Here is a 19,701-nt window from a genome sequence, read left to right on the forward strand (position 1 = left end):
AAAAAAAATACATATTTCCATGCAAAAAAATGGTACCGCTTTCAGCACCAAAAATCTGAAATAATCATACCGCCAGGGAGGTTAAAGAACATTAGTTGTTTTGGGGTAAAGAGCTCTTTTCCTTATTTCAGGCTATCTCCTTGCCATCAGGTCCTGAGGGCCCAAAGTGGGCTACTCTACCTGTTTGATAGTCCTAGCTGCTCACTGGACATTGTAAGACCACCTCAGGTTGAGGGTATTGGGTTAGTTTCTGAAGACTAGGGGGTTAGTTTTCCTTAAGTTCATATCAACACAAGTAACAATTGATTTTACACATTCTAATTCTGTTTATGCTGTGTAACCAAGCCATATTGAAGTTTGCTATAAACCTCTTACTAGTTTACTTCAATTGGTGTGAGAATTCACTTTCTGGTGGTGATTTATTTCAGTTAAGAGTGTACTGTGATGTCAGCGGGGGTTGGGCTTTCAGAGTGGGGTCCAGATCCACAGGGAACCCCAAAACAATTCAGCAACTCCTAAGGGGGTAGTGCTACATGTGGGGGCTTTTCCGGGATTTCCATGTCCAGAGAGTCTGTGAACCCGAGAAAAAAAGGATGGTACCCACACAGATCACTGTCTGGTGCCAAGAGGAGAATGCCAGAATAGTGTGTGGTGCTGAGCCTCCCTGGAGATGACTGGACTGAAGAGCGGGTCGAGCAGATGCTGACAGCCTGCATCCCTGATCAGGGAGTGAGAATCTTCGACATCAGAAGTATTCCAGATGTTCCGAATGTTTTGATACTGACAGAATGGAAAAAAGGAATTCATCCTTTACTAGAACGAGAGAATGTACACCTGTCTGATACAGTAATGGCCCAGGTGTTTCGACCAGTCCACACTGATGGCAGCTCAGAGAGTTCAAGGAAACGAACCCGGAACCTGAGCCATCCACCTCAGCAGACATAGTGGGAGGCATACCTGTTACTTCACTGCTGGTGTCAGCAGGGGTTGTGTGTATCATGTGTGTGGATTGTGTGTGTGCACTATGTGTGTATTGTGACAGTGTGTATATCATGTGTGTATGTATCATGCACATGCAGCCCCTCTTGTGGGTGCCTGCACTGGAGAGCAGAAGTGAGTGCCTTCTCATCCTGCATAGATCCTGGCTTAGAGGAGGAGACCTGCCTTGTAGTGGAGGTGTGCTGTGCAGTGTACTGGGATGTCCAGGATGGCATAGCTGTGGATGGAGAGTTGAATCCCTCTATGACAGGTGATGGGGTTGGGTGGGGTCCCTGCCCCCACCCCCCATTATACTCCTGTCATTATTTGTATGTTGCAGTTGCACAGACCTGCTCAGTACTGCTCACCGCACGATGGCCAGGAACAAGCTACTGCCTCCACTTCCAGAGATAATGGCCTCCCCCACCTCCCATTTTCCCCCCAACTCTGCCCAAGGCGCTGCCTGTGTCACCGGCAAGAACTGCTCTGAATGGGTCTCTGCAGCACGTGCAGTGTCAACCAGGCGCCGGCCAGGGACTGTGTGCACTTCTTTAAATGTTGTGAATGGAGCGAATGCATCAGCTGCCCATCACCCTCATGCTACACCACTGGCAATTAGAGCCTAATATGAGCTTCCTGTCACCTGACACAACCATCCACTATTCAGTGTCAGGAGATCCCCCATTACTACACATCTACTATTCAGTGTCAGGAATCCCCATTACTATAAATCTACTATTCAGTGTCAGGGATCCCCCATTACTACACATCTACTATTCAGTGTCAGGGATCCCCCCATTACTACACATCTACTATTCAGTGTCAGGGATCCCCCACTACTACACATCTACTATTCAGTGTCAGGGGGTCTCCCCATTACTACACATCTACTATACAGTGTCAGGGATCCCCCATTACTACACATCTACTATTCAGTGTCAGGGGGGCTCCCCATTACTACACATCTACTATTCAGTGTCAGGAATCCCCATTACTATAAATCTACTATTCAGTGTCAGGGATCCCCCATTACTACACATCTACTATTCAGTGTCAGGGATCCCCCCATTACTACACATCTACTATTCAGTGTCAGGGATCCCCCACTACTACACATCTACTATTCAGTGTCAGGGGGTCTCCCCATTACTACACATCCACTATTCAGTGTCAGGGGATCCCCCATTACTACACATCCACTATTCAGTGTCAGGGGATCCCTCATTACTACACATCTACTATTCAGTGTCAGGGATCCCCCCATTACTACACATCTACTATTCAGTGTCAGGGATCCCCCATTACTACACATCTACTATTCACTGTCAGGGATCCCCCATTACTACACATCTACTATTCAGTGTCAGGGGGTCTCCCCATTACTACACATCTACTATTCAGTGTCAGGGGCCCCCCATTACTACACATATACTATTCAGTGTCAGGGATCCCCCATTACTACATATGTACTATTCAGTGTCAGGGATCCCCCATTACTACACATCTACTATTCAGTGTCAGGGATCCCCCATTACTACACATCTACTATTCAGTGTCAGGGATCCCCCCATCACTACACATCTACTATTCAGTGATCGGGGATTCCACCATTACTACACAACTACTATTTAGTGTCAGGGGATTTCCTCATTACTACACATCTACTATTCAGTGTCGGGATATCCTCATTACTACACATCTACTATTCAGTGTCAGGGGATCCCCCCATTACTACACATCTACTATTCAGTGTCAGGGATCCCCCATTACTACACATCTACTATTCAGTGTCAGGGATCCCCCATTACTACACATCTACTATTCAGTGTCAGGAGATCCCCCATTACTACATATCTATTATTCAGTGTCAGAGATCCCCCATTACTACATATCTACTATTCAGTGTCAGGGATCCCCCCATTACTGCACATCTACTATTTAGTGTCAGGGGGTGTCCCCATTAATAGACATCTACTATTCAGTGTCAGGGATCCCCCATTACTACACATCTACTATTCAGTGTCAGGGATCCCCCATTACTACACAACTACTATTTAGTGTCAGGGGATTTCCTCATTACTACACATCGACTATTCAGTGTCAGGGGATCCCCCCATTACTACACATCTACTATTCAGAGTCAGGGGATCCCCCATTACTACACATCTACTATTCAGTGTCAGGGGATCCCCCCATTACTACACATCTACTATTCAGAGTCAGGGGATCCCACATTACTACATATCTACTATTCAGAGTCAGGGGATCCCCCATTACTACATATCTACTATTCAGTGTCGGGATTTCCTCATTACTACACATCTACTATTCAGAGTCAGGGGATCCTCCATTACTACACATCTACTATTCAGTGTCAGGGATCCCCCATTACTACACATCTACTATTCAGTGTCAGGGATCCCCCATTACTACACATCTACTATTCAGTGTCAGGGATCCCCCCATCACTACACATCTACTATTCAGTGATCGGGGATTCCACCATTACTACACAACTACTATTTAGTGTCAGGGGATTTCCTCATTACTACACATCTACTATTCAGTGTCGGGATATCCTCATTACTACACATCTACTATTCAGTGTCAGGGGATCCCCCCATTACTACACATCTACTATTCAGTGTCAGGGATCCCCCATTACTACACATCTACTATTCAGTGTCAGGGATCCCCCATTACTACACATCTACTATTCAGTGTCAGGGGGTCTCCCCATTACTACACATCTACTATTCAGTGTCAGGGGTCCCCCATTACTACATATATACTATTCAGTGTCAGGGATCCCCCATTACTACATATATACTATTCAGTGTCAGGGATCCCCCATTACTACACATCTACTATTCAGTGTCAGGGATCCCCCATTACTACACATCTACTATTCAGTGTCAGGGATCCCCCATTACTACACATCTACTATTCAGTGTCAGGGGTCCCCATTACTACACATCTACTATTCAGTGATCGGGGATTCCACCATTACTACACAACTACTATTTAGTGTCAGGGGATTTCCTCATTACTACACATCTACTTTTCAGTGTCGGGATATCCTCATTACTACACATCTACTATTCAGTGTCAGGGGATCCCCCATTACTACACATCTACTATTCAGTGTCAGGGATCCCTCATTACTACACATCTACTATTCAGTATCAGGGGGTCTCCCCATTACTACACATCTACTATTCAGTGTCAGGAGATCCCCCATTACTACATATCTATTATTCAGTGTCAGAGATCCCCCATTACTACATATCTACTATTCAGTGTCAGGGATCCCCCCATTACTGCACATCTACTATTTAGTGTCAGGGGGTCTCCCCATTAATAGACATCTACTATTCAGTGTCAGGGATCCCCCATTACTACACATCTACTATTCAGTGTCAGGGATCCCCCATTACTACACAACTACTATTTAGTGTCAGGGGATTTCCTCGTTACTACACATCTACTATTCAGTGTCAGGGGATCCCCCCATTACTACACATCTACTATTCAGAGTCAGGGGATCCCCCATTACTACACATCTACTATTCAGTGTCAGGGGATCCCCCCATTACTACACATCTACTATTCAGAGTCAGGGGATCCCCCATTACTACATATCTACTATTCAGTGTCGGGATTTCCTCATTACTACACATATACTATTCAGAGTCAGGGGATCCTCCATTACTACACATCTACTATTCAGTGTCAGAGATATCCCCATTACTTTCTATGAGTACAGAGCTCTTAGCAGAGATAAATAGAATATCAGATATAATCTTCCCGTCCAATCACTAGCAATGCTGATTCCGGCCTCACACTGTCTGCTGATCCCATTCATGCTCCATACACAAGGAGATGATAGCACAATACGAGTCATGTCAGTGGTATTCTGTGCTCATCCTGTGTATGGAGATATCACCGTCTCTACACATGGAGGACAATATTGGGGGGTCTACTCCATTATAACATTTGTCTTATAAAATTCTATTTCCTGGAGATTTATAAAGTGATCGAATATAAATGATTCCAATAAAGAGAAATGAGCTCCATCCATGTAGAGAATAGTTCCATTCATTCCTGGGGGGGGGGATTTATTTTCTTCTGGTGACATTCTTCTCTTCTTCTACAGATTGTCCTCTAATCACCTAACAGACAGTTCCTGCACCCACCTGGCATCTGGAATAAGAAAAAACCCGACACTGAGGACACTGGACCTGTCTGGGAACAATCTGGAGGGTCCTCATTTCAGGGATCTGATGGCGGCTCTGACAACAAGCCGGATAGATAGATTGCAGTGAGTATAACAGGACTGACTGAGACAATCATATTCTGGGACAGTTCCAACTGTAAAACAATTCTGATATTGTAAACATAATTGATCTAATTTTTGGAATCCCTAAGCAGTCAATACGTGACTGTTGTCTAAATCTTAAAATCTTATTTAACTCTGTTATGAGCTGTAAAAAAGTTTTTTTGTAAAACCGTTATACATTTACAAATTACATTTAGTCTGGTATTTATTAAAATATATAAGATTATATGCGGTCATACGTACAGGAATCTAATCCTAATACAGTAATCAGCCAAAGCCTCATACAGAGCTGTTTTGTCTGACACAACCATCCACTATTCAGTGTCAGGGGATCCCCCATTACTACACACCTACTATTCAGTGTCAGGGGATACCCCATTACTACGCAGCTACTATTCAGTGTCAGGGGATCCCCCATTACTACACATCTACTATTCAGTGTCAGGGGATCCCCCATTACTACACAGCTACTATTCAGTGTCAGGGGAACCCCCATTACTACACATCTACTATTCAGTGTCAGGGGATTCCCCATTACTACACATCTACTATTCAGTGTCAGGGGATCCCCTAATACTACACATCTACTGTTCAGTGTCAGGGGATCCCCCATTACTACACATCTACTATTCAGTGTCAGGGGATCCCCCATTACTACACATCTACTATTCAGTGTCAGGAGTCCCCCATTACTACACATCTACTATTCAGTGTCAGTGGATCCCCCATTACTACACATCTACTATTCAGTGTTAGGGATCCCCCCATTACTACACATCTACTATTCAGTGTCAGGGGATCCCCCATTACTGCACATCTACTATTCAGTGTCAGGGGATCCCCCCATGACTTCCTATGAGTACAGAGCTCTGATCAGCAGAGATAAATAGAATATCAGATACAATCCTCCCGTCCAATCACTAGCAATGCTGATTCAGGCCTCACACTGTCTGCTGATCCCATTCATGCTCCATACACAAGGAGATGATAGCACAATACGAGTCATGTCAGTGGTATTCTGTGCTCATCCTGTGTATGGAGATATCACCGTCTCTACACATGGAGGACAATATTGGGGGGTCTATTCCATTATAACATTTGTCTTATAAAATTCCATTTCCTGGAGATTTATAAAGTGATCGAATATAAATGATTCCAATAAAGAGAAATGAGTTCCATCCATGTAGAGAATAGTTCCATTCATTCCTGGGGGGGGGGGGGGGGGGATTCATTTCCTTCTGGTAACATTCTTCTCTTCTTCTACAGATTGGATGATAATCACCTGACAGACAGTTCCTGCCCCCACCTGGCATCTGGAATAAGAAATAACCCGACACTGAGGACACTGGACCTGTCTGGGAACAATCTGGAGGGTCCTCATTTCTGGGATCTGATGTCGTCTCTGACAAGCAAGATAGAGGAATTACAGTGAGTATAACAGGACAGTTCTGGTGGAGCCTTACGCGTTGTTGTCACGCCACCGCGGCCGGCGCTCGGAGCAGCGGCCATCTTGGTATATGTTTTATACACAAATTAACGGTTTTATCCACATGGATTGTATTTTAAGCGTTTAATAAACACTACACTATATGCTGAACCTTGGGCTCCTGTGGTGAGTATTTCCCCCTAGGGGGATGCCCTTGTCGATTTTCTAAAGTCTGTTTTCTGGAGAAGTCCGGTCTGCATATATGGCTCTCAGAGATCTTCTATGGAATCAGCACAAATGCTCCTATACCAGTAGTGTTCTGGTGAGTGCGTATCCATAAGAGGTGGTGGATTCCCACATTGCATTATGAGCACCTTTTCAATATCTCGCCTGGTATTGCTGAACCTTGTAGTACCACAGATTCCTTCACTGGATGATGAGCACAATTATGTTTATCACATTGGTATTGCTGAGACTTGCAGTACCACGAACATTTTATTTTGTTAAATATTTGAATGGTTACATGTGCAATACATTCAGATTTTGTCACATGGTCTAATAACATCAGGTGTTCACATTTTTCACCATAACACTTTATGACAGAATTTAATATTTAGCTCTGCACTTCCACTTATACTAGTTCTTGAGGGATTTTTCTTACTTTTGCCCCATTTTGTGCTAGCAGCTCCTAATACTCAGCGCTTGCCAGATATCCTGCATTCCATATATATAGATGACATTATAGATATTCATATACAGTACATGGGAATCTGATCCTAATGCAAGTGATCACAGTCTCATACAAATATTTTTCTTCTGGCGTGGCCAACTGCTATTCAGTTCCGGAAGATCTCCCCATTACTGAACATTTGTTACCTAGCGCCATGACGTCCTATGAGTACAGAGCTCTGATCAGCAAAGATAAATAGAATATCAGATACAGTCCTCCCGTCCAATCACTAGCAATGCTGATTCCGGTCTCACACTGTCTGCTGATCCCATTCATGCTCCATACACAAGGAGATGATAGCACAATACGAGTCATGTCAGTGGTATTCTGTGCTCATCCTGTGTATGGAGATATCACCGTCTCTACACATGGAGGACAATATTGGGGGGTCTACTCCATTATAACAGTCTTATAAATTTCTAATTCCTGTAGATTTATAAAGTGATCGAATATAAATGATTCCAATAAAGAGAAATGAGCTCCATCCATGTAGAGAATAGTTCCATTCATTCCTGGGGGGGGGATTCATTTCCTTCTGGTAACATTCTTCTCTTCTACAGATTGTCCGATAATCACCTGACAGACAGTTACTGCCCCCACCTGGCATCTGGAATAAGAAATAACCCGACACTGAGGACACTGAACCTGTCTGGGAACAATCTGGAGGGTCCTCATTTCAGGGATCTGATGGCGGCTCTGACAACAAGCCGGATAGAGGAATTACAGTGAGTATAACAGGACTGACTGAGACAATCATATTCTGGGACAGATTAACATTCAATTGTCTAAATCTTCGGATCTTCTCTAACTCTGTTATCAGCAATAAATTAGACTTTTTCTACATCTGGCCATAAGTGGAACAAATATCGACAGGTTTAGTAAGGTCCAGCCGAGATCTGACCCATCTAAGGAAAGAATATTGTATAGTCTGTAGCTTATAGCAACCCACAACAATACAATCAGTCTGTAGATTCAGTAAAGCATGATTGTGATACTCACTGTGGGACCTAAGGGGTTAATCCTCTGCATTGTGTAAAAAGTCTGATTGATCCTTTCTGCTCTGTTCTTCCCCTTTTTCAAAAGACCACCTCTTATCTTCTGATAAGACAGACTGAACTGTAGGCAATTTGCACATGCTCAGTTTAGTGTGTATTGCTAGAGAGGTTTTTTTTTTTTCCCTTGGGAAGGTGCATGTGATCAGCACAGGGCCAATCAGCACTGTCCAGACAGAAATCAAGGGTTCTGCATCCTCCTAGAGCAGAAAGATAACTCCTCCTACAAGCTTTAACCAGTGCTCTGCTGGACACTGATAGAAATCAAAATACTGCTATATACTGCTGATGAGAAAAGGCATTTAGCAGTTTATATTCACCGAAATATTTGCATTTCCATGTTGTGTGTACTATGGGAGACCAGATATAGTGAATGCAGGGTCCGGGTAGAGCGGATATAGTGAATGAAGGGACCGGGGAGAGCAGATATAGTGAATTTAGGGTCCGGGGAGAGTGGATATAGTGAATGCAGGGTCCGGGGAGACCTGATATAGTGAATGCGAGGTCCGGGGAGAGCTGATATAATGAATGCGGGGTCCGGGGAGAGTAGATATAGTGAATGCAGGGTTCTGTGAGAGCGGATAAAGTGAATTTAGGGTCCAGGGAGAGCGGATATAGTGAATAAAGGGTCCGGGGAGACTGGATATAGTGAATGCGGGATCCTGGGAGAGAGGATATAGTGAATGCAGTGTTCGGGGAAAGCGGAAATAATGAATACGGGGTCCGCGGAGAGCGGATATAGTGAATGTAGGGTCCGGGGAGAGCGCATATAGTGAAAGCGAGGTCCTGGGAGAGCGTATATAGTAAAAGCGAGGTCCTGGGAGAGCGTATATAGTAAAAGCGAGGTCCGGAGAGAGTGCATATAGTGAATTCAGGGTCCGGGAAGAGCGGATATAGTGAATGCGGGGTCCGGGGAGAGCGGATATAGTGAATGCGGGGTCCGGGGAGAGCGGATATAGTGAATGCGGGGTCCGGGGAGAGCGGATATAGTGAATGCGGGCTCCGGGGAGAGCGGATATAGTGAATGCGGGGTCCGGGGAGAGCGGATATAGTGAATGCGGGGTCCGGGGAGAGCGGATATAGTGAATGCGGGGTCCGGGGAGAGCGGATATAGTGAATGCGGGGTCCGGGGAGAGCGGATATAGTGAATGCGGGGTCCGGGGAGAGCGGATAGAGTGAATGCGGGGTTCGGGGAGAGCGGATATAGTGAATGCAGGGTCCGGGGTTTAGTAACACTACATTTAGTTTGGTATCTGTATAAATAGATGACATTAAAGATGCTCATACATGGGAGAATCTGATCTTAATGCAATGAGTGGTCAGAGCATCAAACAAATTCTTTTCATCTGGCGTGCTATTCAGTTCCGGAAGATCTCCCCATTACTGAACATTTTTTACCTAGCGCCATGACTTCCTATGAGTACAGAGCTCTGATCAGCAGAGATAAATAGAATATCAGATACAATCCTCCCGTCCAATCACTAGCAATGCTGATTCCGGCCTCACACTGTCTGCTGATCCCATTCATGCTCCATACACAAGGAGATGATAGCACAATACGAGTCATGTCAGTGGTATTCTGTGCTCATCCTGTGTATGGAGATATCACCGTCTCTACACATGGAGGACAATATTGGGGGGTCTACTCCATTATAACATTTGTCTTATAAAATTCTATTTCCTGGAGATTTATAAAGTGATCGAATATAAATGATTCCAATAAAGAGAAATGAGTTCCATCCATGTAGAGAATAGTTCCATTCATTCCTGGGGGGGGGGATTTATTTTCTTCTGGTAACATTCTTCTCTTCTTCTACAGATTGTGCAATAATCACCTGACAGACAGTTCCTGCCCCCACCTGGCATCTGGAATAAGAAATAACCCGACACTGAGGACACTGAACCTGTCTGGGAACAAGCTGGGGGGTCCTCATTTCAGGGATCTGATGGCGGCTCTGACAACAAGCCAGATCGAGGGATTACAGTGAGTATAACAGGACTGACTGAGACAATCATATTCTGGGACAGATTAACATTCAATTGTCTAAATCTTCGGATCTTCTCTAACTCTGTTATCAGCAATAAATTAGACTTTTTCTACATCTGGCCATAAGTGGATCAAATATCGACAGGTTTAGTAAGGACCAGCCGAGATCTGACCCATCTATGGGCAGGCTGGTTGTACTGAAGTTGATCCGTCAATCACATTCAGTACAACCATCCTCTGGGACTTTTTGCATTCGATCACTGCCGGAGGTCTATAGCAGCTAACAGTGATCAGTGTTCTGCTGGCAGGGAAGGCTTCCTGTTGGCAGAACACAGTTGTGCGGCAGGAGTGATTCCCCCATCCATTCTGACTGTGTTGATGGGGGGATTGAGCAATTGTCTTTCTTTCCACCCGTAGTGGAAGGAAAGAATATTGTATAGTCTGTAGCTTACTTAAAGCTCCCCACACACAGTACAGTCTGATCTTACAATCCTCTTTACCTCCATTGCCTAATTGGATACAAACTGACTGGATACATTGGGTAGGTCCTCATATGATTTAAAGTTGTACAAACAGCATAATATCAGATGGTAACATGGTGACCCTATAGACTATAAAATGTAACCATTAAAGTGTTACTAAACCCCCCACAGTACAATCAGTCTGTAGATGCAGTAAAGCATGCTTGTTATACTCAATGTGGAACCTAAGGGGGTAATGCTCTGCATTGTGTAAAAAGGCCGATTGATCCTTTCTGCTCTGTTCCTCCTTTTTTTTCAAGCAACCACCTCTTATCTTCTGATAAGACAGACTGAACCGTAGGCATTTTGCTCATGCTCAGTTTAGTGTGTATTGCTAGAGAGTGTTTTATTTCCTTGGGAGGGTACATGTGATAAGCACAGGGCCAATCAGCACTGTCCAGACAGAGATCAGGGGTTCTGCATCCTCCTAGAGCAGAAAGAAAACTCCTCCTACAAGCTTTAACCAGCGGTCTGCTGGACACTGATAGAAGTCAAAAGACTGCTATATACTGCTGATGAGAAAAGCTATTTAGCAGTTTATATTTACTAAAATAATTGCATTTCCATGTTGTGTGTACCGTGGGAGACCGGATATAGTGAATGCGAAGTCCGGGGAGAGCGTATATAGTGAATGCAGGGTCTGGGGAGACCAGATATAGTTCATGCAGGGTCCAGGGAGATAGGATATACTGAATGTAGGGTCCGGGGAGAGCGGATATTGTGAATGCCGGGTCCGGGTAAAGCAGATATAGTGAATGCGGGGTCCAGGGAGAGCGGATGTAGTGAATGCGGGGTCCGGGGAGAGCGGATGTAGTGAATGCGGAGTCCGGGGAGAGCAGATGTAGTGAATGCGGAGTCCGGGGAGAGCAGATGTAGTGAATGCGGAGTCCGGGAAGAGCAGATGCAGTGAATGCGGGGTCCGGGGAGAGCAGATGTAGTGAATGCAGGGTCCGGGGAGTGCGGATGTAGTGAATGCGGGGTCCGGGGAGAGCGGATGTAGTGAATGCGGAGTCCGGGGAGAGCAGATGTAGTGAATGCGGGGTCCGGGGAGAGCGGATATAGTGAATGCAGGGTCCGGGGAGAGCAGATATAGTGAATGCAGTGTCCGGGGAGAGCGGATATAGTGAATGCGGGGTCCGGGGAGAGCAGATATAGTGAATGCAGTGTCCGGGGAGAGCGGATATAGTGAATGCAAGGTACGGGGAGAGCAGATATAGTGAGTGCGGGGTCCATGGATACCAGATATGATAAATGCAGGGTTTGGGGAGAGCGGATATAGTGAATGCGGGGTCCAGGGAGAGCGGATTAAGTGAATGCAGGGTCCGGATAGAGCGGATATAGTGAATGCAGGGTCCGGTTAGAGCGGATATAGTGAATGCAAGGTCCGGGGTTTAGTAACACTACATTTAGTTTGGTATCTGTATAAATAGATGACATTAAAGATGCTCATACATGGGAGAATCTGATCTTAATGCAATGAGTGATTGAACATCAAACAAATTCTTTTCATCTGGCGTGCTATTCAGTTTCGGAAGATCTCCCCCTTACTGAACATTTGTTACTTAGCGCCATGACTTCCTATGAGTACAGAGCTCTGATCAGCAGAGATAAATAGAATATCAGATAACAATCCTCCCGTCCAATCACTAGCAATGCTGATTCTGGCCTCACACTGCTGATCCCATTCATGCTCCATACACAAGGAGATGATAGCACAATACGAGTCATGTCAGTGGTATTCTGTGCTCATCCTGTGTATGGAGATATCACCGTCTCTACACATGGAGGACAATATTGGGGGGTCTACTCCATTATAACATTTGTCTTATAAAATTCTATTTCCTGGAGATTTATAAAGTGATCAAATATAAATGATTCCAATAAAGAGAAATGAGTTCCATCCCTGTAGAGAATAGTTCCATTCATTCTTGGGGGGGGATTAATTTTCTTCTGGTAACGTTCTTTCTTCTCTTCTTCTACAGATTGGATGATAATGACCTAACAGACAGTTCCTGCCCCCACCTGGCATCTGGAATAAGAAATAACCCGACACTGAGGACACTGGGCCTGTCTGTGAACAATCTGGAGGGTCCTAATTTCAGGGATCTGACGGCGGCCCTGATAACAAGCCGGATAGAGGAATTACAGTGAGTATAACAGGACTGACTGAGACAATCATATTCTGGGACAGATTAACATTCAATTGTCTAAATCTTCGGATCTTCTCTAACTCCGTTATCAGCAATAAATTAGACTTTCCCGTTTCATCATTCAGGACAGCACCTTGAGAGACCTCGGCTCCTCCCCACCTGAGGAAACACCTCCACCCTAAGTAAAAATACTGTCACTCCCCTCCGACCTCAGTTTTAGGTGTTTCCTCCGGAGGGGAGACATCTTTTGGAGGCCTCTCCAGGTGTTGTCAGGGGACAGTGATGCCTGGGGTCCGGAACCTGTAGTGGAGACAGGTTGGAAAAAGCAGCTTGGGGTGAAGGCCGGAGAGCCGGCTGCTATCCCCCAAGGAAGGCTGCGGTGGCAGGGCTCGCTCTCTGGGGGACAGAGGAATGCGGCACTCGCCTGTCAGCCGCCCCCATCTGGAGAGCTGCGGGAGCTGGGGCGTCCTCGGTGAAATCTGGAGAGGATTGGGGAGGAGTCCTGCTCCTCCCATACGTGCCGGCTTGTGGAGCACGCCGGGCCGGATGATGGGAGACGTCATTTACAGTGGAGGGGCGGGGCTTCTCCCAGGGGTCGCGGCTTCCGCTTCCGGTCGTGGCCCTATACACCGTGGACGGCGGAAAGATGGCGGTGTGGTGCAGTACAATGGCCTGTGGGGACAGGCGATTCCGCAGAAGAGGCAACCACCCTCCTGTCAGATGTCCGGAGCAGAGGCACCGGGACCAGGTGAGGCCAGCACCAGCCAGACTCAGGTAGGTGACTCAGTGGAGTCCTTCCCTACCTTTGGGCCCCTAGCTCCAGGGGTATTCTCGGCCCTCTTTGTGGTCAGAGGGTCTTGGGCAGGGGGGGCAGTCTTACAGGGTCTGGCCCTTATTTCCTGCCAGGGAGGGGAGGATGGGGGGTCAGGTAGCTTGGTCTTGGGGTGATAGGTTTCCTGGCTCTCTCTCCTTCTTGTCTGTTCAGGGTAAAGCCCGTGAGAAACTCAAACACCAGGAGCCTACGCGGAAATGCCCTTCTTGTAAGGCGATCCTCAAAGAGTCATGGAAGAAGTGCAATGTGGGCCCTGTATAGAGGGGTTAGGGAAGGAAGAGAGTCCGGTTCAGGGCGATTTGTTTAAATCAGTAAGAGAATTAACCAACACCTTTGACTCCTTCAAGAATCGAGAGTTTAGCCATACCCCAGGCGGCGCCCCGTCCTCCCCAGCAAAGAGATCCCGGTGGTGGAGTAACTCCATCAACTAGACAAATAAAAATATCCTCCTGCGCTCCAGACTCCCTAAATATAGCTAGCTACTATCATCTACACCCTATACCATGGAACACACAAAATAAATATCAAATATTTGATGAAGCGCTCTGCTATAATAGTGCTATATACAAACATCAAAATATTATACACATATGTAAAAGTGACTAGTGCTTAAATAATATATGTGTTAAAATTATATAAAAATTCATATAAGACCAGTCTGCCCCCAAGTGGCTAAAACTGGTTATACATCTGCACACACAACAAAATAGAAAGTGACCAAGTTCTTAAGTACATAAATAGTGTCTTAATAAATATAATAGAAATAAAAATCACAGTGAATAATCTTAAAAAGTGCCAAGTGTTTAATTAACAATCAATATACATATAGTATAATAATGTGCAAAAAAACATGCTATCACTCTTCTGTGAAAAAATATATAAGTGCTTCTTCATTCAAATAGTGCTCAGAGCAAAGTGTCACTCCAGTGAATCAATCCTAAATATCCAGAGTGCCTCCTCACCTCCAACATTCGACCCCTAGAGGTCACAAATCATTTATTTAAATGATGTTCCAAAAACGACACCAGGATATAACTTGCCCCACGATTCAAAATCTCAATATATACGATGCCTCAGCCATATGTTCATGGACCATGGAAGATTTAAGCACAAAGAGAGATCTCCATAGCGCAATATGTAGTTTTATTATAAAGAAAAACAGATGGAAAACTCACATGTTCTTAGAAGTATACAAGCAGTTCCCCCATATCCTATGGGTATAATAGGAAATCGCGTTTGCCGAAAACCGGAAGTGCGTCACCGAGCTCCACCCGGAAATGACGTCAATGAGCTCCACGCGTTTCACCACTGTCATGTGGCTTCTTCAGGAACGCCATCAACTAGTCGGGCTAGGGAGGACCAGGAGCCTGGAGAAGGTGAGCCATCCTTAGATTCCCAGTCCGAGGAGGATTCAGAAGGGGAGGGCCCCTCAGATGATCCTAGAGACCCTTCTGGATACAAATTGTCCCTGGAGGAGGTAGATGATTTGTTGGGGGCAATTTATGCCACGCTTGACATTGAAGAAGATAAAAAAAACCCTGTCTCTACATGATCAGATGTACCAGGGCATGGAGGAACAGAAGCGGAGAGTTTTTCACGTGCACGAAGTGTTGTTGGACACGATAAGAAAGGAGTGGCAGGATCCCGAGAGGAAGCCCTTTTTTTCCCCAAGTCCCTCATGCGTAGGTTTCCTTTCGATGAGGACTCGTCCGCCTTGTGGAACAAAAATCCCAAGCTGGATGCGGCATTTTCCCAGATCACCAGAAAGATGGATTTGGCCTTTGAGGACATGGGAGTTTTGCCAGATCTGATGGATAGGAGAGCGGAATCCCTTCTTAAGAAATCGTGGGATTCAACCCTGTCCAATTTAAAGCCTGCCACGGTCACCACAGTTGTAGCCAGGAATATGGAGTACTGGCTCACACAATTACAGGCGCATATAGTTGCCGATTCCCCTAAGGATAGGATCCTAGCGTCGTTTGAGACGTTATTACAAGGGGGTGGGGTATATTGCAGATGCTTTAGCAGAGTTGGTGAGGTTGTCAGCAAGGTCGGCGGCCCTTACCAACTAAGCCCGTAGGGCCCTGTGGCTTAAAACATGGCAGGGGGATGTCACGTCTAAGGTAAAGTTATGTGGTATCCCCTTTTCAGGTGATCTCCTGTTCGGACCGGGGTTAGACCGCACGTCGGACAGAAAGATGTCCTTTCCCCTGAAACGGAAAATACAGGAGCTATGGTGAAGGGTTTTGTCCCCCAAGGAGACAGGCCCCTAGGTCAGAAGGCCAGAGGAGGACATGGGGTCAGAGAGGCAGGGGCAAGGGTGGAGCGATATTTCGTCCTGAACAGCCCCAGAAGCTGCGGTGACTCGATTCCCCCAGTGGGGGGAAGATTGGCAGTCTTCCACCCACGGTGGGAAGCAGAGGTCTCCAGCCCCTTCGTACTGGATATCGTGAGAAGGGGATACCGCCTGGAGTTCTTGAGGCCACCGCCGTGAAGATTATTGATTACAAGCCTGCCCAGGTGCCCACAAAGGGTTTCAGCCTTACTAGTCTCTCTTCAGGAGTTAGAGGAGAAAAAAAGTTGTAATAAGAGTCAGCAAGGCAGAGAGGGAGGAGGATTTCTACTCGCACGTGTTCGTGCTTCAGAAATCTTCAGGGCGTACAGATTGATCCTCAATTTGAAACCCCTGAACGAGGCTCTCCGATACAAAAAATTTCAGATGGACTCGATCTTCACAGTCAGAGCCTTCCTTCCGCCAGGGGCCTTCCTGGCCTCAATCGATTTGAAGGATACCTATCTGCATGTACCCATCGCGGAGGCATTTCAGAAGTCTCTTAGGCTAATGGTTCAGAGTCCAGCAGGGACGTGTCACCTACAGTTCCGGGCCTTGCCCTTCGGGCTCTCCTCCTCGCCAAGGATCTTCACCAAAGTTATGTCCGAGGCACTGGTTCCTCTTCAGCTGAAGGGAATTTCAGTTGTAGCCTATTTGGACGATCTGCTCTTATTTGCAAGCTCGGCGGATCAGCTGGCTCTGGACATAGCGATGGTGAGGAGCCATCTGGAGAGTTTGGGATGGCTGCTGAACCTGGACAAGTCCAGTCTGGTCCCATCCCAAAGGATGACTTATCTAGGGTATATACTGGACTCTGCCTGTCAAAGGACCATGCTAACCCCGGAGAAGCTCACCAAATTAGACGGGGGGATCAGGCGGCTACTAGAAAGCCGTGGAATATCATTGAGGCAGGCTATGTCGGTGTTAGGGCTGTTAACCTCGTCCATCCCAGCGGTACAATGGGCGGGGTTGCATCTAGGTCCCCTACAACTATTCATTTTGGGTGTTTGGGACCGGCAACTGCAGTCATTAGATTCCCGGGTGCGGATTCCCTCCAAAGTGAAGAGATCCCTGTGGTGGTGGAGGAAGACATCCAACGTAACTCAGGGGCTGCTATGGAGTTTCCCGGTGGTCACAACAGACGCCAGTGCCCAGAGATGGGGGGAGCTCCTAGGGGAATCAGTAGTACAGGGCGAGTGGTCTCAAGAAGAAAGAAAGGAATCCTCAAACTGGAAGGAGCTAAGGGCTGTTTGGGAAGCACTTCGTTCCTTCCAGGATTTGATTGGGAGCCATCATGTCCGCGTCCTTTCGGACAATGCGACAGTGGTGGCCTATGTGAACAGGCAAGGAGGGACAAAAAGCAGGTCCCTCTGGGGTCTGACAGCAATGCTTTTGTCTTGGGCAGAGGTGAATCTCGCCTCATCGTCCACCTAAAAGGGGAACTAAATCGGGTGGCCGATTTCCTAAGCAGACAGCGATTGAGAGAATCAGAGTTGGTTCTAAATAGGGAGGTTTACCAATCCATTGTTGGGAAATGGGGAACCCCAGACATAGACCTCTTTGCATCAAGTCAGAACAGCAAAGTTCCGAGGTTCTTCTCGCTAAACCGGTGGGACGGGGCTTGGGCGGTGGATGCATTAGGGCAAAAGTGGGATTTCCCCGTGTTACGCTTTTCACCCGGTTGCCTTACTGTCAGCAGTGTTGAGGAAGTTCAGATCGGAGAGAACCTCTCTGATCCTGATAGCTCCGTACTGGTCCCGTCGAGCATGTTTCTGAACGTTGAGGACCTTAGCTATTCGACCACCCTGGGTGTTACCTCTATGGAAGGACCTGCTTTTGCAGGGCCCGGTCCTATGTCCCAGTGTGGAGAGATGGAAACTAACAGCGTGGTTTCTGAGGAACAGCTCCTGCTAGCAAAAGGTTTCTCAGCCAGGGTGGTGTCCACACTCTTAGCTAGTAGGAAGAAGGAAACCCAAGCCATCTATAGGAAGGTCTGGGAGGTGTTTTAATGGATGGTGCTCCAGGGCCTCAGCAGATACCCATAGACTGGTGTCGGTGCTAGAATTCTTACAGGCGGGGGCCGATAAGGGGCTAGCAATCAGCACACTTAGGGGCCAGATATCGGCTTTAAGTGTGTTTCTGGAATCCCCGCTAGCAAAGGAGGCATTGGTCATTAGGTTCTTTAGGGCTCTGACAAGACAGAGACTGGCTGGTAGTAGACCTTTTCCAAAATGGGACTTGGCAAAAGTACTTAAGATGTTAATGGAGCCACCGTTTGAGCCCCTAGGTTCCTGCTCCCTTAGGGCCCTCATGTTTAAAACGGTATTTTTGGTGGCAATCACCAGTGAGAAGGGTGCCATATTTTGCAAATTTTTTTGGATAGGGTGGTATTCAGGACTGATCCATCCTTTGTTCCCAAAGTGGCTTTAGATTTTCATAGAGGACAAGATATTGTTTTACCTTCGTTTTACTCTAATCGCTCGGGTGAAAGAGAAGAAAAATTTCACTCGTTAGATGTAAGAAGGGCTGTACTCCTTTACCTAAATAGGACTAAGGAATTTTGCAGTACAGATTCATTTTTTATTTCTTTTGCGGGGGCCAGGAAAGGGCAAAAAGCCTCCAGGCGCACAGTAGCTAGATGGCTGAGCTAGCAATAGAGCAGGCATATCGAGCCAAGGGTCTAGAGGTCCCAGAGGGAATCAGGGCTCATTCTACGCAGGCCATGGCAGCCACACAAGCGGAACAGGCAGGGGCCTCCCCAGGACAGATCTGTAGGGCCACAACTTGGTCCAGTTATGGGACGTTTGTTAGGCATTACAGACTTGACCTGGTCTCGGTGCAAGAGCAGGCCTTCAAAATGTAAGGTGCTACAAGCAGTGGGCCCGCCCTAGGGGTGAATACTTGCTTATCCTCTCAAGGTGCTATCCTGAAACACGAAAGGGGAAAATCAAAGTTACACTTACGGTAACGCCTTTTCCAGTAGTCTTTCAGGACAGCACCGGTTACCCATCCTCTGTTGTATTATTATGAGAGATGTCTTATGGTATTTTTTGGTGTCTCATATTATGTCTCCCCAGGTGACCAGAGGTACTATTCCAAGAACTGAGATCGGAGGGGAGTGACAGTATTTTTATTTAGGGTGGAGGGGTTTCCTCAGGTGGGGAGGAACCGAGGTCTCTCAAGGTGCTGTCCTGAAAGACTACTGGAAAAGGCGTTACCGTAAGTGTAACTTTGGTTTTTCTACAGCTGGCCATAATTGGATCAAATATCGACAGGTTTAGTAAGGACCAGCCAAGATCTGACCCATCTATGGGCAGGCTGGTTGTACTGAAGATGATCCGTCAATCAAATTCA

General features: G+C 46.4%; 2 protein-coding genes across 5 annotated transcripts in view; one reads left to right on the plus strand and one right to left on the minus strand.

Annotated features, from left to right (window-relative positions):
• Nucleotides 1-19,701, minus strand: part of LOC149434336 (NACHT, LRR and PYD domains-containing protein 3-like) — a 319,711-nt gene that overhangs the window by 195,113 nt on the left and 104,897 nt on the right. The window lies entirely within an intron of this gene.
• The window catches only part of LOC149434338 (NACHT, LRR and PYD domains-containing protein 12-like), a 91,469-nt gene that overhangs the window by 64,082 nt on the left and 7,686 nt on the right, over nt 1-19,701 (plus strand). For 3 of the 4 annotated variants that reach the window (XM_089663801.1, XM_089663802.1, XM_089663803.1), the window contains 5 exons: nt 5,135-5,299; nt 6,584-6,745; nt 8,034-8,198; nt 10,345-10,509; nt 13,016-13,180. In XM_089663801.1, coding sequence (XP_089519927.1) covers nt 5,135-5,299; nt 6,584-6,745; nt 8,034-8,198; nt 10,345-10,509; nt 13,016-13,180 — 822 coding nt within the window. The remainder of the gene's footprint in view (nt 1-5,134; nt 5,300-6,583; nt 6,746-8,033; nt 8,199-10,344; nt 10,510-13,015; nt 13,181-19,701) is intronic. The other variant, XM_089663804.1, reaches the window with a different exon arrangement.

The sequence above is a fragment of the Staurois parvus genome, unplaced genomic scaffold (assembly GCF_062004578.1).
Source record: "Staurois parvus isolate SC_StPar_1 unplaced genomic scaffold, SC_StPar_1.0 ptg001769l, whole genome shotgun sequence".
Lineage (NCBI taxonomy): Eukaryota > Metazoa > Chordata > Amphibia > Anura > Ranidae > Staurois > Staurois parvus.